The sequence below is a fragment of the Acomys minous genome (genome assembly GCF_964271855.1).
Source record: "Acomys minous genome assembly, chromosome: 17".
Taxonomy (NCBI): Eukaryota; Metazoa; Chordata; class Mammalia; order Rodentia; family Muridae; genus Acomys; species Acomys minous.
Window position 1 is genome coordinate 33,692,679 of NC_140500.1, and position 25,061 is coordinate 33,717,739.

The window sequence follows — 25,061 nt, forward strand, 5'->3', positions numbered from 1 at the left end:
CTTGGCTCCATTCCCCTAGATAAGTTGGCACAAGTGGCTACCTACTGTCAGTGTTCATCTGTGTGGAGAATAAGGTACTGTTTCCAGACTACAGTCTGAAACTGAGTCCTCGATAATGAAGGATTTGTTGTTGCTATTGTCTCCTTGGCTAAGAATTAACTTGTCAGTTCAAAGATCTTGCGGTTCTTTAATGAGGGTATGTTGGGGTATAATGAGGTGAGAATGAGTTTGAAACTCCTGGTGTCTCTAATTCCTGGCTTGTTTCTTAACCTCCATGAACTTAAGTTGTACTTTTATAAGTGGGAATAATGCCAGCGCCTGCAGCCTGATGGCCCTATGAAATGATGCTGTATAAATAAGTAAATAAGAAAAGAAGGGCATGCAATGGATGAGAGCAAGTGGATATTACAAAAAGAGGGTGGATGTTGTTTTCTTATCTTCTTCTCCCAGAACATTGATATATAAATTTTGGTGTGTGTGTGTGTGTGTGTGTGTGTGTGTGTGTGTGTGTGTGTGTGTTTTGTTTGAAAGTTCATAGAAACAAGTGACAAAGCACCTGCTAGACAGTGTGCCCACGGTTCTCTACGCACAGGACAACTAAGACGTGCTCATTGGCTTTGAAAAGGAAATTCAAAGACTTGCCCAGTCAGCATCAGAATCCCCAAGATGGCCAATGACAGATGTAGTAAGTATAGAAAGTTCACAACTAGGTGAAAGCCTGTTGTCAGCCTTGAGCAACTAACTTGAATGTGTCATTGATGGTAGGCAACAACAGTGAAGATAGACTGAATATGTTTGCCATTTTGTGTGACATGGCTAAAGCCCAGCCTTCCTACTGCAAGCTCGGTAGCCACAGAAGATGAGGAACTACAGAGCATTTCGTACAGCTTAGGAAAGGAGTTGGGGAAATCTTCCCAGCTGAAAGAGAGGCACTTCCAACAAGCATATTTTGTTGCTGTTAGCTTATAATACACTACACATAATATCCCATATTACTGGAAGCTGTAATAAAATGTACACAAGCACTTTCAGAGAAAGCCCATGAAGAATTTTTGTTAAAAGGTAAGGATTAGAATATATCTCAGCATCTCTCTTGTAAAGAAATTTGTTATCTAACATTTTTTTTTTTTGTTTAACCCGTGGATCCATGCTATCTTTTATGTGCTAATGTACCTTTCTAAGTCACTGCTTTATTCTGTGTGTCTAATGAGCACTTGAATATGGCTAGTTAAAGTAAGAAATCAAAATTTTAATATCATTTCATGCTAAATAATTTAAATTTCAACAGGCATGGATAGCTGATGGCTACTATATAAACTGAGTGCTATGACTCAGTTGATGACAGTCAAGAGAGAAGGATTTTATTTTGCAGGCAAATGGATGGAACTAATAAAAAAAATCAATCTGTATGAGGTAACCCAGACCCAGGAAGACAAATACACTATGTACTCACTTATAAGTGAATATTAGCCATTAAGTAAATGATAAGCAAGCTACAATCTATATGCCCAGAGAGCTTAGGTAAATAGGAGTGCTCTAAGAGGGAAGCATGGATCTCCCATAGAAGGAAAAATATAATAGATTTTCCAGGTTGTCTGGGAGCAGGTGGAGATGGGAGTCTGGATGTTTCAGGTATGGGGGGTGGTGGGATGGAGAGAGAGAGAATGTGGGGAGAGATCGTTGAAATTAGGAGCTTTTGGGGGTGGTGTGAAAACAGTGCAGTTGAAACTCCCTGGAATCTGTGACAGTGATCCTAGTGAGGACTTCTAGCAATGGCAGATATGGAATCTGAATTGGTTATCTCTTGTAGCCAGGTAAGGATCCCAGTGGCCGAACCGGGTTACATTCTACTGCATTGTGGAGATCCACAAACAACCCAGACTGAAGCTAGGACAGAGGGTTGCTCTCTACAAACTGACAACAGGGGCCCTATTGCCAATGACAACATTCACACATCTTATTGAGCATTAAGAGATCAAGATCGTGCTGACATGGATCCTTTACCTGTACCTTTCTAGTCTCTTTGGTGCAGGAAGGTACTCTGCAGGCTTCCAAAAGAAAACTGTGGTCATCAACCCAGGCACCAAATCTTTGACCTACAGTCTGTACACCCTCAAGATGTGCTTGGGCAATGTTCATGCTAAACATGTGGGAGAGGCTAACCAATGTTTGATTTAACTTGAGGCCCGCTCCACATAAGGAAGACTATACCTGATACCTCTTGGATGGCCAGGAAGAACCAAACAAGATTGGTAAACAACAAAAACAAGACCAAACAAAACCAAAAAAAAAAAAAAAAAAAAAAAAAGCAAATAAATAAAAACAAAAGTAAAAAAAAACTCAATGAAATAGTTTCTAATAATATTTTGCTATACTCATTGATCGATATCTTGTGTAGTTATCATCAAAGAGGCTTTCTCCAGCAGCACATGGGAGTGGATAAAGAGACCCACAGCCGGACATTATGCAGAAAGACACTCCAACTTGGAAGTCTCCATTGGGCCCATCCCCTTAGAGCTCGTAGAATCTCTTGGAAGAGGGAGCAGAAACACTATAGGAGACAAATGAACGGAGGACACCAGAACACAGCCTATTGAATCAACTAAGCAGGGTGCATGTGGGAACACAAAGATCGAAGCTGCAAACATTGGGCCTTCAGAGGTCTGCGCCAGGTCTTCTGCATAAATGGCATGGCTCTAAGCTTGGTATTTTCCCCTCCATTATTTATTATTTATTTATTTATTTATTTAATCAGTTTACGTCTTGATACCTGCACCTCCCTTCTCTCTTTCAAGTCCACCCCCAAGCCTCCCTCCACCCATTCTGTTCTTTCCTTATTCTCAGAGATGAAGAGGCCCTCAACTAGTACCAATCTGCCTGGGCATCTCAAGTGACAGCAAGACTAAGTACAACCTCTCCCACGGGAGTGACAAGGCAGCCTCACTAGGGTTCCCCTAGTATTTCAGCAGTAGCTAACAGTGTAAGAGAAACCCCTACTCCTGTTATTAGGGGACCCACACGGTGATCAAGCTGCCTATCTGCTACATATGTGTATGGGATCTAGTTTCAGTACATGTGAGCTCTTTGGTTGGTGGTTCATTCTCTGTGAGCCTCCATATGCACAGATTAGATTACTCTGTAAGTCAGCTTGTATTTTCTTTGAACCCTTTGGCTTTTTCTATCCTTACCCTAACTCTTCCACAGCACCCCCTGAGCTCTGCCCTCTGCTTGACCTTGGGTGACTGCATCTGTCTCCATCAGCTCCCAGACTAAGCTTCTCAGAAGACAGTTATGCTAGACTCCTGTCTGCAAGCATAGCAGAGTCTCATTTATAGAGGCAGTGGTCTGCCCTCAGCCGTGGGGGTGGGTCTCAAGCTGGGCCAGTCACTTTTTGTCTTTCTCTCAATATCTATTCCATCTTTACACCTATGATTCTTGTAGACGAGACACATTTTGTGTCAAAGGTTTTATATGTGGGTTGGTGTACCTCTTCTTCTGCTGGGAGTCCCACCTGCCTACAGGAGGTTCCTACTTTATGCTTCTTAACACTCATTGCTTGGAGTCTCAGCTGGGGTCTCACCCCCTCCACAGACTCCCAGGAGCCTTTGTCCCACAGATTACCTTCACTGGTTTCTGTTCTCTATCCCAATTCTTCCCCCTCACCCCCTCCTCCCTTGTCTGCCCGCTTGATCTCCAGCCCTGTTATCTTCCCCACCCCATCTCCTACCCAGTTCCCTCCACCCATCTACTTTGGATGTCTATTGCATTTCCTGTTCCCAGTGAGATTCAGGCAGCTTCCCTTAGCCTCTCTTTGACTTCTTTGGGTCTGAGGGTTGTAATGTGGTTATCCTGTCCTATATCCAGCTAAAAGTGAGTACATAAGACATATGTCTTTCTGGGTCTGAGTCACCTCACTCAGGATGATCTTTCCTAGTTCCATCCATTTTCCTTCAAATTCCATGGTTTCCTTGTTCCTAATAGCTGAACAGTATTTCATGGAATAAATGTATCACATTTTCTTTATCCATTTATGTTCAGAGGCATCTAGTTTTTTCCCAGTTATAGACTGGCTGATAAGTGGAATCAAAGTAAAGACCCAGCAGTGAACCCACATAGCTATGGGCACTTGATTTTTGACAAAGAAGCCAAAATCATACAATGGAAAAAAAGATAGTATCTTCAACAAATGGTGCTGGTATAACTGGATATCTACATGTAGAAAATGTAAGTAGATCCATGTCTATCATCCTGCATGAAATTCAAGTCCAAGTGGATCGAAGAACTCAACAACAACAACAACAACCAACAACAACAACAAAATCCAGATACACTAAATCTATTAGAAGAAAAAGGTGGGAAGATCCTTGAAATCACTGGTACAGGAGACAACTTCCTGAACAAGTTCACCAACATCTCAGACTATGATATCAATAATTAATAAATGAGACCTCATGAAGCTGAAAAGTTTCCATAAGGCAAAGGACATGGTCAATTAAAAAAAAAAAGCCTACAGTTTTGGAAAAGATCTTCACCAACCCTACATCTGACAGAGGGCTAGCATCCAAAATATATAAATAACTCAAGAAATTAAACACCAATAAATCAACTAATCTATTTTTTAAAAATGGGGTACAGAGCTAGATAATTCTCAACAGAGTAATATTGAATGTCCAAGAAACACTTAAAGCAATGCTCAATGTCCTTAGTCATGAGGGAAATGCAAATCAAAATTATGCTGAGATCCCATCTTACACCTATCAGAACGACTAAGATAAAAACTCAATTGACAGCACACGTGGGCAAGCTTGCGGAGCAAGGGGAACCTTCCTCCATTGCTGGTGGGAATGCAAACATGTACAACCATCAATCTAGCCCTTTCTCAACATTGGGAATAGATCCACTCCAAGACCAAGCTATACCACTTCTGAGAATATACCCATAAGATGCTCCACCTTACCACCAGGACACTTGTTCAACTATGTTCACTGCAGCCTTATCTGTAATGGCAAGAAACTGGAAACAACCTAATTTGGTATTTTTGTTAGACAACTAACTGTGTGAGTTGGTATGTTTTCAACACATTTGCCTGCTCTTGAGACTCTTCTTCCTGTTGAGTTGCCTTGTCCAGCCTTGGTGTGACCCTGTCTTATTGTATTTGGTTTTATCCTTTTTGGGTGCTGTCTTTTGTAATGCAGCTTTTTTCTGAAGAGAGATTGATGGGGAGTGGATCCAGGGCAGAGGGCAGGTGATGGGGGACTGGGAGGAGTAGAGGGAGGGGAATACTGTGGTTGGGATGTATCATTGTATGAGAGAAGACTCTATTTTCAATAAAAATTAATAATAAATAAAATACAAGGATTTCATAGCAAATTATTTGGCGTGGCATTTTATACTGGGTTCAGCACTTAATATGATGGACTCAGTTAATCTCATCATCAACCCCTAAGATTTCTAGTAAAATCCTGCTCATTTAAAGATGAGAAAACTGACATACAAAGACTAAGCAAAGTGCTCACATAACAGTCTAGAGTAGGGGTGTCCAACCTTTTGGCATCATTATATGCTGTGATCTAAACGTATGTTGATTCACATTCACAGCTATCTCAGACTGCATGGGGACTCAGGATTCAGCAGCCATGAGTACTGACACTGTCATCAGCAGTCAGGCTAGCTTCTGTTCTTCTCTGGATGAAGGCTCGTGCAGCAAAAGGTCTGGCCATTGCTGATTGCCCTGATCATTTTCACAGCCTGGTGAGGCAGGAAGTGAAGCCTCTGTGGGAAGTTTAAAATATGGACTCTCTTTGAGGACACCAGGACTTCAGTACACAGAGTTCTCTCTTCAGTCTCTTGAAATGATCTCTTGAAGACCTGCCAGTTCATTTCACCTGCTAAAGTGACTCTGGTCCATTTAGGACAGGAAAAAAAAAAGAAAGAAAGAAAGAAAGAAAAAAAGAAAGAAAGGAAAAGAAAGAAAGACACACTGATATAGCTTCTTTCTGGGTGTTGTCATGGAGACGTGCCTTAAAGGATGGAGCTTTTCCTCCCCAGTCACAGACCCACCAGTAGCTTCATTTTTATTTTGTCTGAAGGAGAAGCACTCTGGAGAGCCTTAGGCAAGAAGGCCTTGACACCGTTCCTTATGGTGCCAGTGGAGACCTAGGTGACTTCCAGGGGGTGTGGTAGATGCCGCTTGTGCAATTAGCCCCAAACTGTTCCATACTCTATTCTTTCAATATCCAGGAAAGCTCTTGGCTGTAGCTGTTAATGGCTTCATATCTCTGTTGAATGGCATGTGCTGATTACAACAGAATTCCAGGGTGGCAAGGTTTCTTCTTAGCTGGACAGACACCAGAATCAAGAACTCAGCTTCTTCAATCCATTCGGTGTTCCAGTGAGTAAATATTCGGGGAAGGAATGATTTAAATTTGATTAAGAGGTAGTTCGGGAAATTTCTTCATGGCCAATCTTCTGCCCTAACTAGAGTTTTATACTCCATCTTTCCTATTTCCTTAAACCTCTGAGGTACAGACAGATATCACTAATTTAATATAAACTCCACCACCACAGTCTCAGTCTGAGTGAATTTGTGTCTAAAGTCAGGAAACATGGCCTGTGATACGGAATGTAATGAAAACTGAGTGTGTTTAAATGCGGTTTCCCAGATAGCTCCTTTGCTAGCTCATTGAAGGCTCGGCTTTAAGAAATCATTGCTGCAGAATGAATCAATACTAAATGGGTTGAAGACAGGTTAGGAGATTTATTGATATTTCCATCTGAAAATCTCACAGGTTTTTCCAGACAAAAATCAGATGCAGGAAGATTGTTTGATTTAAACTTATTGGGAGTGCTACAGAAAGAGGACGCAGACAAAGTAGCCAATAAGGGAATGGGAAAGTTGCAGACTCCAACATTGTATCCTATAATAAAAACAGAGAATCACAGTTAATTTAAGATGACAGGAAAAAAACCTAATAATTACCATTTACATAGCTACTTGACCAGCCATTTAGTCTGAAGTGTTTCACCTTACTTAGTCCTTAAAACTACCATATAAAATAATATATTATACAAATGAGCAAAACTGCACAGAGAGACAGGCTTTGCTAAGCAGTCACGTTGCCTGCCTGGCATAATGGACAGTAACAGACACGCTGTTACTTTAGTTTAGTTTAGTCTTTTTTTTTTTTTTTTTTTTTTTTGTTGTTGTTTTTCCTCTAAAAGAGTAGGGAAGGAATTCCTACTGAAGCTACTCTTCTTGATGACTTTTCCCAGAATGCACTGAGAGCTAAGTACACTACAAGAGACTGGCGTTCTCTGTGATGCATGTCAACGGATAACAATAGATCTCTGTTGTATGGATCCCACTACTATTTGGCGGCATCCATATTACCCTTGAGTAAAGCTTCAAGAATCTTTATGCTGTAATTCCTCCAATTCTTTCAGAATTTTTAGAACAAAATGCTAGGTCATTCATGCTCAATCACATTTAAACTGTGCTGGGTAACTTTCATTCGTGAAATCCATTGGTGGGTTGGAAAGAAAGACTTTCTGGGAAGACTTAGCATGCAGGCAGACACTTGCCTTGGCCATCAGCTTGACTGTGTGCCAGTGCAGATGGCCATTTGTAGTTGTATGTTACCTGAAGAAAAATGACAGCTCAGGGCTATTTTGAATGATGAAAAACTATGGGAAATTAAAACACAAAATGCATTTGCAAAAAAAAAATTGACAAGAAGGAAAGAAAGAAGGAAGGAAGGAAAGGAGGATTAAGTTCCTATAAAGAAAGTGAAGTGGTTTGCATGTTGAGTCTAGAGAGTCCAGTTTAATCTGGTTTTTCGAAACACTGATAGTAGTGACAATGACCCTGGTAGCCAGTGATTTTATATGTGTATGTATATTGGGCTTTACTATTGCACAAAGCGCATGGAAGAGAGAGGCTGAAGCCGTGGTAGAAATTTCACTTCTTTGCTCAAAGGAATTCCCTAGGGCTGTTCACTCATGCCAGAAAAATCCATTTCTGAGTTTAATCACCTTTGCTCATGTTTCCATGGCAGATGTGACCATTTGAAGCTTAGGTGGCGTCTAGTTCAAACATAAGTATGTGAAGACTGGTCACTTTAACTTAAAGCAGGCTGCAACCCGCTCCAGACACCAGCAGACCTGACTGTATGCCCCTCGATGGATCCTAATGTGTTCTAAAGAGGGAAATGCTCCACTGTCTGGAAGACAGCTGTCTTCTAAACTGGAATTACTGGACTTAGCTATTCAGGTCACCAGAAGAACTAAAGAGAAAGAAAAATTATACCATCTTGTCTTACCATTTCAGGAAAGAAATGAGAAAGGAGGATGAAGGAGGGGGAAAGGGATAGTAGGGGAAAGGAAGGAAGGCGAGGGGTCAGGAAAGAAGGGGAAGAAAGGGATGGGAAGGAAAGTAAGAAAGGGCAGTGTGGTGGTTTGAGTAGGCATGGCCCCCATAGATTCATGTGTTAGAATTCTTGGCCTGTAGTGAGTGGCACTAGTAGGAGATGGGGCCTTGTTGGAGTAGGTGTGGTCTTGTTCCAGGAAGTGTGTCACTATAGGGGTGGGCTTTGAGGTCTCCTATGCTCGCACTGTGCTTTGTGGGGCACACAGTCTCTCGTTGCTTTCTTCAGAGATGTACTATTCTCAGCCCCTTCTCCAGCACTGTGTCTGCCTGCATGCCACCATGTTTCCTGCCATGAACCTCTAAAGCTGTAAGCCAGCCCCAATTAAATGATTTTTTTTGGTAAGAGTTGTCATGGTCATATAATCTCTTCATGGCAATAAAACCCTAACTAAGATGGGTAGGGAAAAAGAAAAGAAAAGAAGGATGAGAAGAAAGGGAGAGGATCAAAGAAAAGGTAAAGTAGGGGGGAGAAGGGAAAGAACAGAATAAGAGAGGGAAGGAAGGAGTGAGAGAAAGAAGAAGGGAAAAGTGAAGGAAGCAAGGGAAAGAGTTAGCCTCATTCATCTGTGCTCCTATTGTTAGACGATGGGTCTTGGGCCCTGGAAAATCCAAGCATTGTAGAATCAAGTGACACAAACAAGAAGCAAAAAGGTGGATGATGATAAAAAAAAAATACATAAAATAACTCCTCTAAGTTATAGAAAAGTTTATCAGAAAAGCCTCTGCCCACAAGTCCTGAGGTTGATGTCTGTCCTGCTACTCAGTTACTGGTGTGTCCTGCAGGGGAGGCATCACTCAATCCTAAGCCTTAGTTTTTGAATCGCAATAGTAAGAAGAATACCTACCTAGACTACCAAGAAGGGACTTGATACTATAGCATCATATTCAGGGAGAGGAGGTCCCCCTCAGTCACAGTCATAGGGAAAGGGAATGGGGTAAAAGCTAGAGGGAGGGAGGAATGGGAGGATGCATGGGATGGGGTAGCAATTGAGATGTAATATGAATGATTTTATTTATTTTTTTAATAAAAAAAGAATACCTGCCTAAGAGCCTTGTTCAGTTTTTTAAAACTCCAGCAACAGGAATAATATGTACGGGTTATTCTCACCATCATAAACAACATCACAGCTTCTATCATTTAATCATGTTAGGACTTTGTAGGTGAAGATGAACGAACTGCTCCTGGCAGTTCTGTAATGGACGCGAAGTTGATGCATACCCAGTTTTAAAGTATCAGTGGAATTTTCTGGTTTTGTTAACAAATTTTGTTATATTTGACATACAAGGAAACCAAATGTGCTTTCATTAGGAAAGATGAAAGGATTCCCATTCTTCTCTGTTATTATTCTGTTGCTCAGAAAATATACCAGAACTGTGATTCCCACTGAAAATGGTCTTTGGCTTGCCAGAAGCCCTGCAATTGACTGTTAATGTTAATTATATGGAATGATACATATACCAGGTAATGGGAGTCTATGTATCCTGCAGCAGCCTTGCACTGGGAGCTTTTATTCTCTGTCAACCTCACCAAGGCAGGAGACTATTAATGGTCCATCCAAAGACTACAGTGCCCCATCTTGAGTAAAAAGCTTGCTGTGCTTAGAGACAAGGCTGGCTGACTTCACTGGTAATGTACATGTCATCTTTCCAACTCTGGTGGCGTATGGAGGACAAAATGCAAAACCAGGGGGTAGAGACATAGCTTAGTTGATAAAGTGCTTGCTGAGTATGCATGGAGACCTAAATCTGTTCTCTGGAGCCCATGTGAAAGCAATGGGACACTCCTGTAAGCCTGAGTTCAAAGAGTAGAAACAAAGGGATCCATAGGAGTGGGAGACTGAAGAGCTGACATGGTAAGTTCCAGTTTCACTATGACACACTGTCTCAGAGGGCGTGAGGTAAAAACTTGGTAAGGAGAACACTCATTGTCCCCCTCTGGTTTCCATGTACACACACACACACACATACACACACACACACACACACACACACACACACACACACACACACACACTTTGGTGCATATAGCACACAATTAAACAAAATATATCACTATCCTTAAACAAAATAATGAATGAGATAAAAGCCCAGGGAAAGGTAGGAAAAACGAGAAAGGAAGGGTACCAAAGGAAGACAGGAAAAACAAGAAAGGAAAGCAAGAGGGTGGGAAGGCAAGGGGAAAAAGAAGGGGAAGAGCTCAGAGGTGACTAAGGATGTCATTAGCATGTCCTCATGTATGACCTGCCTTTACAAAGGAAAGTTTTCCTATAAAGGGTCCCAGGCTGTCCCCATGATATCTCATTCATGGAGCTTGTTTCTGCGGGACACTGAGAATTACATACAGTGGGGCATATCCATGATCACAGAACTGTACAGGGCAAGCCACATATGTGGTACTTCAACTACCACCACAGGGTCACATCCCAAATTTGGTTTTCTTTATCCTTGGCTAGAGCAAATGACAATGTAGTCAAGGTCAGACCACACTTACCAATGTGAAGTAGCTATTCACATTAAACTCATCTAAAAGTTTGGGTGAGCTAAGCAAGAACACCGATTTGGTGGGAGATTTCTCTAGCACCCTCCTGGTATTAGGTGAGACCTTGAAGGTTACTCTGAAAAAGGACAGACAGAAAACAAGAATTCAAATCCAATCTTCAACTTGAAAAGGCAAAATATATTATGAGAATATTGATGTAGATCATAAAGAAAATGATGATTACCTTTGATTCCGAGAATTAATTTAAAATGCGTCCAAGCTTCAGTGCAGGGGGAGGAGAGAGAGAGAGAGAGAGAGAGAGAGAGAGAGAGAGAGAGAGAGAGAGAGAGAGAGAGAGAGAGAGAATATCTGCAAAGTTGAGGTACATCTTTAGTAGTTAGAAAAAAGGACAGAATCATCAGTTGGATATTGAGATGGGCCTTCCTTGTAGCAGTTGGATAGGGGAGACATTTTCAGAAATGAACTTATCTGAGTTAAAGACACACATTTTTTTCTTTTTAAATTAAAATGACATTTTGGTTCTAAAAGACAAAACTTGTCCTAAATGGCTGTCTCTGAGAAAACAGATTCAGTTGATTAGAAAGCTGCCAGTTGCCCATCAAAGAAGAGTCTAGAAAAGTTACACTTTAAACTTTGGGTACGTGTGTGGCCTTTAATGGGTCTATGTGTATCATATACATGTGAAAGCTCTCAGTGGCTGCAGATGGATATTGAAGCTCCTGGGACTGAAGTCACATACGGTTGTGAGCTACCACCTGGGATCTTGCAAATGAACCCATATCCTCTGCCAGAGAAGTAATTGCTCTTAACCACTGTGCCATCTCCCCATCCCAAACCCATTCCCAATGGAAATTGTCAAGTTCATATGTGATTGGAATGATAAATGGCATAGAAATTTATGGTCACAGAGGAGAGAAACGGGCACAAACTCTTTGGTTTTGTATGTCGGCATAGTGCACCACAAGAGAGATTAACTACATCCGTGCAAGTGTAGCCCTGATATTCTCAAGCCTTAGAATTGTCACGTGAAACCACAACACAGCTTTGAAACCCGACATCAGCATAAAGGGTGTCCCTTCAGTCTCTATGACCTTGACAGCTTTGTCTTGAAGGATACAGTCCCACACGCTGAGTTACAGACTGAATATTTTCTTATCCATAATTCCTGTCCAGTATTAACTGTATATCTACCAGGTTCTAGGTAAGGCTGAAAGCCTGGGACTCAATAGGTTATTATACAAACAACAGAGAGATAAAGAAACTTTAGCCCCCACATAGTCAGGCTGCGTCTTGGATGTCATGCCCTAAGACAATGCATCCCTAACTTTGATACAGCAGCTTGGCAGAACCATAATCCCTAAACACGCCCTGTTCTTGTTTGTGCTTCAGATTATTTGTCCGCAGTCTTCCCTGCTTTAAGTGTCTTTCCTTGTATGTCTTCCTGAAGAACTTTGGAGCATGCTCTCCATACATAGCTGGAAAACTGAGGTACCTCTACTAAAAGCCCCCATCCTGTGGAAATGAAACTGCTTACCTTAGCATCCTCCATCATGTCTGAACTCACTGAGGAACTTTTCCATTTCTGTCTCCCATTCGTGTCAGCTCAGGGCTGGCTAAGGCTGAAGCTTCTGAGACATTCATGTGATTGTCCCCGCTTAGCTGCAGTCCCATGCTTCATAAATCTTGATGAGACAGAGCTGGGCCATGCTTGAGTGTACCGTGTGGTGCAGTTTCCATGAATTAAGGGCATGGTGTGTATAACTCTACTGTGCTAGTAAAGCCTTGTGTGCTTTCATTCTATTCTTTAAGTGCGATGTGAGCTGCAGAGCTGGGCTGGCAGGTATTAATTGATTTCTGAGCCTGTGCTAAGAGATCAATCCTGATAAAAGTCTTAACTGAATTTATTTCTGATGTGATTCTGTGTCAAAGGTAGGGTAGCCTTAAATTCTTTGCTGTGCTATACTTAGTGTTTCAAAGTAGATTTAAAAGTGACGTGGTCTGTTCAAACACTGGTACCACATTGAATGCTAAAGAGAAAGAATTTCACCAAGATATAAAGCCTTGTATGACAAAGTTCTAAAAGGTTTCACGTACTAAGTAATTCTGTTATATTAGTGACAAGAAGCAAATAATTGTTAAAATTTATTTACTTGGGGCATGTATATGTATATGTGGTGTCCATGTTTACATGTGTATAGGTATGCAAGTATATGTGTGAGTGTGCATGTTTATTCACCTACATGTGGAGGCCAGAGGTTTATATAAATTGTCTGCCTTGGATGTTCTTCTGTTTACTTGCTGAGGCAAAGTCTCCTGCTGTACCCAAAGCTTTCCAACTTGGCTAGTCTAACTAGCCAGCTTGCTTTGGGGATCCCCTGTTTTCCCCTTCCAACAGCTAGATTGTAGGTGGACATCACATCCTCAGGAATTTACTTAGGTGCTAGTGATCCAAACATTAAACTTCGACAGCAAGCATTTTACACTCTTAGCCATCTCCCTAGCCCTTATTAACTTAAAAACACAATTCCATAATGTGAGTTCTAAACAACATTAACATATGAATACATGCTCAGAAGAATAAAACTACACAAATATACAACTCAAGACTACTGTATATCCATGTATGTATGACTGTATTAAACCTAATGCTTTGTAATCACACCACTGTCCTACAGTACAAAAAACTACAATACAGAAACAACCTGTTTCCTAGCCTAGGTACAGTATAGGATCAGTCATTGTTTTTTCCTTCTTGCTTCCTTAATTAGATGTTAAAACTAAGCATTGTTAGATGGATATCACTTTGTGCAGTTATAATATTTGTAAACACATCAATGACAGGAGGAAGCAGTGATGACTTCGCTGATATCAGGTTTAGGCCTCTGCTAGAAAGAGTAGTTTTTAAACAGATTCTTACACAAAACACATTTTCTAGCCATGATACATTTGTTCTGTCTGTCATTAAATTTGTTTCTCTATCTCTTAAAGCAAAGGCCAGGGTTGCTATATATAGTGTGCCATAGTTAGGACATGGTGGCTGAAGTGAGGTTTTATAAGCAAATTAGAGCAAGATTCACTCTTACATCTGCAGTTTTCTCTTTACCGTACCATCAACCTGAATGCTGTCTGTCCCACAGAAATGGATTGAAACATGGGGCCATGAGCCACTTCTTTAGTTGGCTTCTAAACATAGGTAGTTCTCATTGCTAAAGTATATTCTTAGAAAGCCTGTTTCCTGGACCATCTTTCATTCCCAATTATTTTAAAATAAACCTTATATAACATTCATTCTTCCTTTGAGAAGCTGCTTTTAAATTGATCAGGGAAGAAAATCAAACACAAATATTCTTTGCACGCATAGGACTATTTAAAAAAAAGTGGGATAAACACAATAACGAGTGGACAAATAGGCCATGATTGTGGATCTGGGAAAAGAAAGAACAGTCCACATTTCCCATCCTGTGATGTGACCTCTCTCCTTACTCTCTCCGAATCTCACCCATCAAAACCTGCAAAGTAAAACAATCCCAGAATAAAGGTTGTTTTTGTTGCTAAACATCACTTCCTAGAAGTATTTATCTTTAAATTTGTATTACAGTGTGAGTGTGTATATGTGTGTGTATGTGTTTGTGTGTGTGTGTGTGTGTGTGTGTGTGTGTGTGTGTGTGTGTGTGTGTGTAAGTCAAAAAACAACCTCAGAGAATCTGCTTTCCCACCGTGTAGGTCCCATGGTGTAACTCAGGCCATCAGGCTTGGCAGTTAGCTCCCTTGTCTGCTGAGCCAACATGCAGAACCCTAGCCATGCTTTTAAACTGGAAGGTAAACTTCACATAGTTTCCTATTACTTCCTTTAAATCAAAAGGCACCAACTGAGAATGGAGCTAAAGAGAATTTTTAATAGATGGATATTTAATCTATCTTTTTTTTTCCTGGGGATAATTCTTCTCATTTATTTTCAGGAAGTCTCTTGTAAAAGAACTGTTAAATGACAAGCTGCAGTGTTTTGACAAGCACTTGTACTGCAGAGACTTGAAATCTCACTGGGATACAGTTACATATTCACAGTAGGAAAAATGCCCTATTTAAAATCTAGGACAGATCATGTTGATAGGGGAAAAGGAAATAACTATGGAAATAATACATCTGAAATTAAAGACTGAGATGTTACAATCCATCTGAAATCAACAAAAATGTAATTACTCTTTGAAAGTAATTTGTGTCCTGTCTTTGAGTACTAAGAGGACTTTTTAATGGCAAGGTATTATTAATATGCAGAATATCATTGCAAAAAGCATATTGTAGGACTGGGGCAGTGATCTAACAGAAGTCCCATGACAGAAGCACACAAATAGAAAGGCTAATCTACATTGTTAAACATAATGTTAGTTTCAGTGACAGGACCTCACTATGTTAGATCTCTAAAGATAGGCCTTGCAGGTGTTTTACAAACAAGACTAGGTTTAGAGACAATCAAAAGGAAATCTTTTATTTAAATCTACTATCTAATTTAAATTTCCTATTTTTCTCCTCCCTCCCTCCTTTCATCCCTCTCTTCCTCTCTCTGTCTCTGTCTTTCTCTCCCTCTCTCTCCCCCACTCTTGTGCATGTGTGTGTGTGTGTGTGTGTGTGTGTGTGTGTGTGTGTGTGTGTGTGTGTGTGTGTGTCTGATATTTGTGGAGGCCAGGAGAGGACATCAGACTCCGGTGGCGAACGAAGTTAGTGGTGGTGGTGAGTCTTCCATTCTGGGTGCTGGGAATTGAACTCAAGTCTCCACAAGAACATTACACATTCTTATCTGCTGAGACATCTTTCCAGCCTTTTCACACTCTTCCCCATGACCTTCACTGTTTATTTTTTCCTACAATTTGGAAGGCCGTGAATCCATCTAGACAAAGATGTTTGAAAGCAAGAGGGTCTTTTTCACTGTGATTCCATTTGCGTAGTCTGGCATTCAGAAATGAAAAGGATAGTAGAACCATTAAGAATAGTCTTTTACAGCATATATGGACTGATGTGGTGGCAAAGAACTATATGAGAATTAATGGTGAGTCAATTGATGCCTTCAAGACAGTTCATGCATATGACCAATTGATAAGGGCACATAATCCATTGTTTTGATATTGTCCGGTAATCCCTCTGGCTAATTTTCATCTTGATCCCTTCCCTACTTTCAGAGAGCACTAAAGTTGGTTTGATTTCTGAGACAGAGAAATGTGATTGAAAAATTATAACGCCTATCCATAAAACTTTCCTGTAGTTATTTGTTAATTTGTTAGGAAGAGAGAGAGAGAGAGAGAAAAAGAGAGAGGAGAGAGAGAGAGAGAGAGAGAGAGACAGGGACAAGGACAGAGACAGAGAGACAGAGACAGAGACAGAGACAGAGACAGAGACAGAGACAGAGAGAGAAGGGAGAAGTAAAGAAAAGAAAAAAACCAAGACAATTAGTCTTATAAAGTTAGGACCAGTCACTTGTATTTTTGAATAGACCTTTTTCCAGAGACATGTACATTTGTTTTCATGAACAAAGTAGTAATAACTGAAGTATAAATTTATAAGGTATGCCACCTTTTTCCTTGTCAGTGGTCCACACTGTCAGAATGTAGAAACTCACATTTAAAAATAATTTTGCCATAAATTATTTTAAAGTAGCCTCTGTATCATAATAACAGCACCTATTCCCTAAAGTGATTGGCTAGTTGCCACTCCCATAACTATGTTCTGCATCAAAGACTCCAGGCACGTAACTGGAGCTGTCACTGAGCTCATCGAACAGATCATCTTTCAAAACTTATTTCTTCACTCAGATAGAATTTCATATTGTCATGCACAGTGTTCATAAAAAACATTTCTATTCTTAGTGTAGACATTAACACACAAATAAATGAAAAGGAGATTGTTTTCTTACCTTTCAGAAAGCAGTCAAAAGCTATACTGTTGGTGGGATAGTGTACCAAGTTACGGACTTTTGTACACTTTTTCTTACTGGTGGTATACAGTCTACAGGGAAAGTAAATATATAGGAATATATAAAATAAATGTGCAGACAATATTCCTTTTAATATTATCAGTTTTTGTTGTTCTTGTTGTTGCAGAAGAGGCTGCAATAGAGACCCACAGATGTTGCGCCCACTATTTCAGTGGATACCATAGGCTGGGGTAGACCAGTTCACCACAATTCAGGTACCTCTGAACATGGGAGTGCTGGTGCCACTAGAGAGAACAGAAGGTAGCTAAGTTGTACTTGCTGGAGTTCGTGCATCGGAGAGAACCAGCTGACAAACAACTGGCCTATCTGGTTCTCTCCTTCCTGTTGCCATCTCTTTGACCTCAGCCTAGTTCATTCTTGCGACCAGCTTTGCCTGGTTAGTCGAGAAGGATGAGTACAAGTAGCGCCATGTTGAGAATGTTAGTGATCCAAACAGATGAAGAAGCAAAACAAAACAAGAAACATTAACAAGTCAGCATAGCAAAGTAATGTGTTCAAGAACTTTCTAGGTATTATTATCTGTGTACAATTTGCTGCCCACATCCATTTTCCAGCAGCCTAGAGTTTGTTTGTTTGTTTGTGAATCAAATAATTCCTTGTGTTGACATTTCTTTTTTATGTGATTTCTTTCTTTGAGACCAGCACAGGATTTTTCTTGTTTTCCTTAATATCAATGCCAAATATTAATTAAAAATAGAAATAAAAACAACATAAGAATATGCTTATATTAAAATTGTCTTATTTTATATTTTATCTCAGGTATGCATGGTTGTTATTCTAACATGGTCTTCCACACATTCTGTGTTCTTGGGCCTAGTCCCAACTGCTGTATACCACATGTCTAGCTTTTCTATTTCAGAGGCATTTATCAGCAATAAATTCTCATATACAACAAGAGGGCTGTGTTCTTAGTTGTCCACTGACTTGCCAGGCTATACTTTGCAACCCCCCATGTGTTTTTAATTGAGTTATTTCTCAGCCTGGGAGACATCAACGTAGAAAATGGATGGCATCTTAGAGCTAGGATAGGTTACAGCCTCTTGTCTTTATGCAATACAACCTTTGCCCAAGGGAAGCATGAGATAAGGGAGTAATTCACAAAGCATCTGATGAGTGTGACTATTTCAGATGAGGACAATACCAGAAAATATTCATCCATGGCAATTAAGTCATGCTGCCCACCAATTGATATCATACATCCAGCTTGCAAAGGACTATAACAGCAGTCATAAGCCACAGCCCAAGCATGACCACACCCTCCTATTTATTTGGCATCTTACAATTTTCCATGAACATATATATATATGCAGGTCCACATTTGGAAATACAGGGAGAGGGGCCAGATTCAGAAGGAAGGGGAAAAGATCAGAGTTTGAAGAAATTCTGAGAAGTATCTTAGGCATTGCTAAAGTATCCAAATGAGGGTTAGCTTTTCTGAACCCCTGTGGGAGAAATTACTTTTGTATAAATAAAAAGTCTTGGAGCTTCGTTCTAAAACCCCCTGAGCTTGCTAGTTTTCAGTCTGAACGTAGACCTGGCAAACCGTGGCCTGAGTTTGCATATGTATTATATACACAGTGTACAGATAACAATAACGCTTTGACAAGTTTGACTCTTTATCCCAACAAAAAGATGTTTTTCTTTCAAGTAATCAGAATTTTAACCGAAGGAGCAACTTGAGAGGAAAATTTCAGTCCTTGTAAAGTAGTAGTGCAGTGAAGAGGGCAGTTTAATGTCTGCACATTTTAAGCCAAGAAGCAAGCTCATTCTCATGTAGACATGTGCAGTGTGGAGGTGGATGGGTGGAAGCGGTCATGCGCCAGGTGGCAAGCTGCAGGGATGGAGCAGAGCCATTCAGGATGAAAACACCAAAGACCGAGAAACATTCAGACTCAGTGTTCAGAGCAAAGATGGATTGGAGAGCATTTCTGGTCCATTAATTACTTTGAAGTTCATACTATGAACTGGCCTCTCTTAGATACCTTCCACCACCTGAAAAAGAGTTTCCTCATTGGAGAGATGCATATTTTCAAGTGCCTGTACTGTTTATATTTTTTTTTCTTTTACCAAATAGCTTAAATTAAGCAAATATTTCCTGTGTCTCCACTGATAAAATTTAGGTTCTGGAGATGATTTGAGCCATTCTTGGTTTTCAACATATATGATATCATGATATTTCCTAGCATCAGGATATTCTTCTTTGTTTTCATTAACTTAAATTTTTGCTACTAGCCTTAATACAAATGTATATGTATATACAGATAGTATATATGCATGCATATGTATGCATATTTGTGACTTTCAAGCCACAAGTTCAAATGCAATTGCCATCTATGATACCACATTTTCTACATTAGAGATTTGTTTGGGGAATGTTTTAAATGATGTGTTTTTCATCTCCAATATTTCATTTCTTTAAGCTGTGTTTGTACCAGATAAGCATTGATGCTAATACAACAGAAGCCAGTCTCCACTAAGGCTCAGACTGGGCATCTCAGGATTAAACACTTGGCTTTAATATGACCAAATGTCCAGATCTGTGAGTACTTCCAGTGAAGTACTTAGCCATGGCTGGTTATTTATTTAGAACAAAGTCAAATAGAAACTAGATACATTCTCTCTTTGAAAAGCTGAACATTTGCGTGTTTGCAAGCCACTGGTGTTTGTGCTGGCTGGATCACACAGCACAGATTCAGAACACATGCTTGCCTGCTCACAGTGCTGTTAGATGGATTGAGATGAATGGGTTCTTTTAATGTTTTGCAAGAGCTGGCTCATCAGAAACCCCAATGTTTGGAGGTACATGAATCTCCTCCTGTGGTTCAGTCCATTTCTAGTTATCCTTTGTGGTGATTTAGGGCAGTGGACACACAATGTCAGAAATGCTAGTAAATTTTCAAATATCTTTCAGAGAAGTTGAGGGATGAAGACTGTATTTAATTATACTGTTCTCTTCATTTTTCTTTTTCTTTTGTTCCTGGACTGTTTGTTATAACACTTTATAGATATCTGAACGACCACATAGACAAAAATTTTAAGGACATATGTTCAATGAGTTCTCAGTGGAATTATTGTAGTGGTCCCATTTGGCACTATAATATTTGAATTTTGAATTAATATGATAAAGCCTCTACCTTGGCAGCCTTCTCTGAATGTAGGTTATTACCATCTGTAGACAATACAATAAACAGCCATATATTTCCATAGTGTAATATGTTTCAGGAAAGACAGCTCCCCTCAAAACACAATCACCACCACCAGCAGCAGCAGCATAACCATAACAAGCAGTATCATATCATCATCATCACCATCACACCATTATTTATTATTATTATTATTATTATTATTATTATTATTATTATTATTATTATTGCTACTAAGGTTATATTACCAAGTAAGTGGACCACAAAAGTGATTTATGACTCATGCATTGGGAATTTGTCCTTTTAGTCATGTTTCAGGACACACAGTACACAAGAGGAGTAAGTATGTGTTTAGAAATAAGACCTAGGTTAACTCAAACTTGGATGCTAAATAGGTGCATGACTCTGGCCATGTCACAGAATCTCCCTGCAGTGAAGCTTCATCAGTAAATTGAGACTAAGAGCATCTTATCCATACAATTGCTGTGCAGAGTAATTGCAAGGTCTAGCACACAAAACTTCCCCGTGTGATATATATTTTAAAATTAGCTGACACAGTGTTAGTATTAATGTTAGAATTTGCATTATAGAAACTACTCAAAGACTCAACCAAGGATTGGTATTAACATAAAAAGTTAGCTACAGTCAAAAATTATTAATTCTTAAATATTGTAGGATTAGTTGTCTGAATCTATAGTTCATATTTATTCATTTTAAAAATACAAATAAAGATGCTTCCAACTGATGTGCTGATTTGGGGCAAATCTTGTTAAATTTTTATACTTGGTATATATGGATGTACATATATGATCTAAAGTTGTTATTGGAATAGAGAATAAATAAAGTTTTCATGAAATGGAAAATTGAAACTTCTATTGTAAACAGCTACAGAAACTGAGATGTACTGGGAAACTGAGCATATGAATATAGTTATAACTATAAACATACATAAAATCATAGAAATGTTACTTTTCTGGGTTCAGCTTCTTCTACCTCATGGCATTTATACTTACATAGATTTAACCTGAAAGCTATACTCCTTACCACATTGCTAGTAAAAATAGTAATTGAGAAATTTATGTCGCTACCATCTGAGTCAATGTAGTGGCAGTTGTGTGATGTCCTGTGCCCATTTTATTATAGGACCTACTCAGGCACCACTGAAAACAACCTGGCTGTGAGAGACAAGACACACAGTGTTTTGAGTTGAATCATAGCTATCACCTTTTGTTCTTCACAAAGTGATTTTCTTCCTAGTGGCATAGGTGATGCTTCCCCAAGTGTGTGTTGCCTTTAGCATGGCGCTCTCAGACCCTGTATACGTGAGTGAAAATTTAACAAGTTTATCCAACACTTTATGCTTCTGTTTCTAAAAGACTTGATTTGGAAACAATTTTCTCAACTTTCTCATCCCAGTGGAAGAAAGGCATGCTTCTAAAGTTGTTTAAGAATTTAATTTCACTTTTAATGCAATAGTTCACTGGGTATGCCTATTTCTCTAATAGGAAGTTGCTTTTCCACTAGGGAGTAATCTTCCTAAGAGGAAGTCGCTTCCCTGGTGGGAAGGGTCTGGTAACAGAGCTCTGATAAACATGTTTATTCCCACTGGATGATTCTGAAGCATCAGGACAAAAAGACAAGAGGATGAGGAAGAGGCAGAATTCTGAAAAGCTTTCTACCCAGAAAACGGTAGCAGAAATTAATCAAAACCAGAAGAGAAGAAGTGACCACTCATCAGGGCAAATGACCCACATGGCAAGGAAGAATTCAGAAAACAGCATAACACATATCACACTTTTTATAATTTTCTGATGCAAGATGGAAAGACGAAAAGAGAGTTACTTACTGTTTGGGTCTACGTTTTCACAGAGTTCTGTCTTTGCCTCACCGTTGGGCCTGTCACTGGGTTTGTGTGACAGCCTTGATGACATGGTAGCTGCTGTGACTACGGCCTTGAAGCTTCGCTTCCGTTTCTGGACATTGAGTTCAGGGTGGAAAATGATGATGTACACTTTCGGCATGTATAGCATTCCCAGCGCCACTGACGCACTTAGGTTCATGGAGATTGTAAGCGTGGTAGTTTGTATGTAGAGCTAGGAGACACAACACACAAGGCACTATTACAAATACAATGACCGCAGAGGGTGCGTGAATACTTAAAGCGGTGTCATGAATGACTATGGCTAGAAGAAAAACAGCAATTCCAATGACCTTCTGCTAAAAAGAAAGTCAACTTGGCTGGACATCTACTTCAGTGCTTACGCCTATGTGTGTTAACATTGGGTAAGTCTTATTGTATTGCACAGAGAGATCTTCTAGACTGATGTTCAGAGTAGACTTTTAATTAGATTCAAATTACTTTTAGTGACAATGATAGATATAAAACCATGAATTATAGATTATCATGGTGATATAATCTTGGGTAAAATATATTTATTATTTTAAAGCTTAAAAACAAAAGCTTATTTTTTGATTTATTATGCAGAAGTTCAAAACTTTATTTTAAAATGATTTCTGTTCATAACGGCTTCTTTTATATCATTTTTGTAACACCATGAACCTTCATCCAGTCTCCCCAAAAAGTAAAACTTTTGAGCTTTTATGAGTTTTGTAAAACAGCGAAGTCAAGACACTAGCATTGAGTTATGGGTTTTCTACTTTGTTTATGTTGCTAAATTGATAATTGAATGATAATACCTCATCTTTATACTATTATGCTGTTTGTACTTTGGATAATACCCACATCGTCATCACCATAGTTTTGTGCTTTCTTGGGTATCCTACTGAATTAAGAAATCATTTCCAGTCCGATGTGTGAAGTCATTGTCTTGGTGAAAAGATGAGGGTCAAAGGGTATATGAAGTTATACAGTCTGTAAGAGAAGAGCCACAGTCATCTTTCTGTGGTCCAGGCACATCTATGACTTTGATATATCCTCAGCTAACTTAGAGCTCCTTAAAAAAACCAGGTATGCCTGACTTAGGCATGGGTTCTAAAGGGCAGCTTGACTGGGAAAGGGGGTGACCCTTTTTATATCAGTGCAACCCGTATATCCTTGACGATGAACTGGACTGTGGTAGTCCACAGGCCCTACTTTCTTCTTAGACACCATTAGGAATCTACATGATTCTACATTGGCTATACTTGACTGCCTTTGCAGATGAATTTCCTACTTCTCAGCTCTTTGCATTTCAACTTCCTGCCTCTCCTTTGTGGAGTGTCTTTCAGCTGTTACATAGACTTTGCTCATTCGTCCATGGAATAAGTTTTCGGTATTTAAGTTTGCTTGCTCTTGTCTGACCTCCTTCTCCTTTGCTTCTTATGATGTTCTTCCAGGATATTCTTTCCCATGGCCTCTTTGCTTATACCTTCGCCAAGTACAGTTTCCTATATAGAATCTCTCTCAGGTTGAAATTATATTCTCATATCTTGGATTTTAAACTTTCTCCATCTCCCCTATAGGTTCCATGAAATTAGACCTTTTCTGGAGACATTAGTCTCTGTCTAGTAGAAAAGTGTCACATCCTATATAAATATATGGTGGATAGACTCAGTTGCTGATACCACTCTTTTCTCTACTATACTTCAGTAGTCACATAGCCATTCTCTAAATATATAAATATTTCTATCAGATCTAACTAACATTTGGGTATTCCTTTTCAAAAAACTATGAGACTTTTCCACCTTGCATCATATGCTCAAGGCCCTGGGTTCCATCTCTAGTACTAAAACAAAGCCAAGTAGAAAGTAAGGATGCACATAGATGAGAATGTTCTGGCTATAAGCTTCAAGTTTTCATTTTGATGTCATAGTTAACGCTTATAGCAACATAATTTGTAACACTTTTAATATCATATTTACTTTACATGATGCTCATCATATAATGCACTACCCTTTTTAACCTAAGATAGTTTATACCACTTTCTTATGACTAGCTAAATAATTTAGCCAAAAAATGAGATAGGTGGTTACTCCCTTTCATTAGCAAATAAGTACCATATATACATAGTTCAAGCCTCCCCCAGGTCTGGTTCTCTCTTCTGCCTATTCCTACCTTGGCATTCTGAGAGTCTGACTAGTAAATAAAAGACTGTCCTTCATCTTGGCCAAAGTGGCTTAGGCCTTTGGGGAGAACACAGACAGTATTAGAATTTCTACCTTAATGCACGTGCCATCCATCTAAATAAGTCCAGAACCCAGCTTCAGGTCCTGGGTTGCAAGTAGCTTTACTCACATTCACATTTATATACACTTGCAGAATAAAGTAAGGCAAGGCCTGTGCAAATATTTTATATCTATTATCTTAAAGCCTTATCCATGACACACATTGTTGTGTGGGTTCTTTCCAGCTTTCCATTTTTTCAACTATAAAAATAAATAGAATAGCACCTCCAACCTCATAAGATGGAGACCAAACTAATTAATGGCAAAGGAAGAACTCAGCAGGATCTTAGGAATGAATCCTAGTACTTAGCTCCTGCTACACTAGAGTGTAGCACAAAGGATCTTGGGAAAATGTTTTTTCTCCAGCCACTTTGAGATATTTTAAGCTTAAAGATATATGTGGCCTTTAGGATTGAACATCTATAAGATTCCATGCTAATTCTGCCTAAGCAGATAGAAATATAGCAAAGAGCATGTTTGACTATAATGCACAGGGTTAGACATAGCTCAATGCCGGGCAGTGCTCAGCCTAATCTACTCCATGTTTCTTCTTTCCTAGTTTGCATAGTTTCAGAAAGATGTGGGGTATACCATGAGATGCCTTCAGTACTCCAGGTATTAACACAGCATTATTAGTTTACTTCTTATCTCTGATATGTTACGAATTTGGAAAATTTTCATTGGTCAATCTGTCGTTAGTGGAAGCTCAGTATCTACCACTGATCACTCTGAAATGTCATTTTAATCAAAGCCTCATGTTTCTCCAGCAAGGGAAGAAATTGTTATAGAATTGATATACTGTTTGCTTGACACAAAATACATCCTGTACTCATGAACTGTTGA

The 25,061-nt window shown here is 39.5% G+C and overlaps 1 protein-coding gene across 4 annotated transcripts in view; it reads right to left on the reverse strand.

Moving 5' to 3' along the window:
• Positions 1–25,061, reverse strand: part of GRM7 (glutamate metabotropic receptor 7) — an 861,915-nt gene that overhangs the window by 38,895 nt on the left and 797,959 nt on the right. For 2 of the 4 annotated variants that reach the window (XM_084765937.1, XM_084765940.1), the window contains exons 9-10: positions 21,901–22,147; positions 16,831–16,922 (exon numbers count right to left, since the gene is read on the reverse strand). In XM_084765937.1, the coding sequence (XP_084622063.1) occupies positions 16,852–16,922; positions 21,901–22,147 (318 nt within the window). In that variant the 3' untranslated portion in view covers positions 16,831–16,851. Of the gene's footprint in view, positions 1–16,830; positions 16,923–17,239; positions 18,904–21,900; positions 22,148–25,061 lie in introns of those variants that run through there. The other 2 variants (XM_084765939.1, XM_084765938.1) reach the window with 2 other exon arrangements.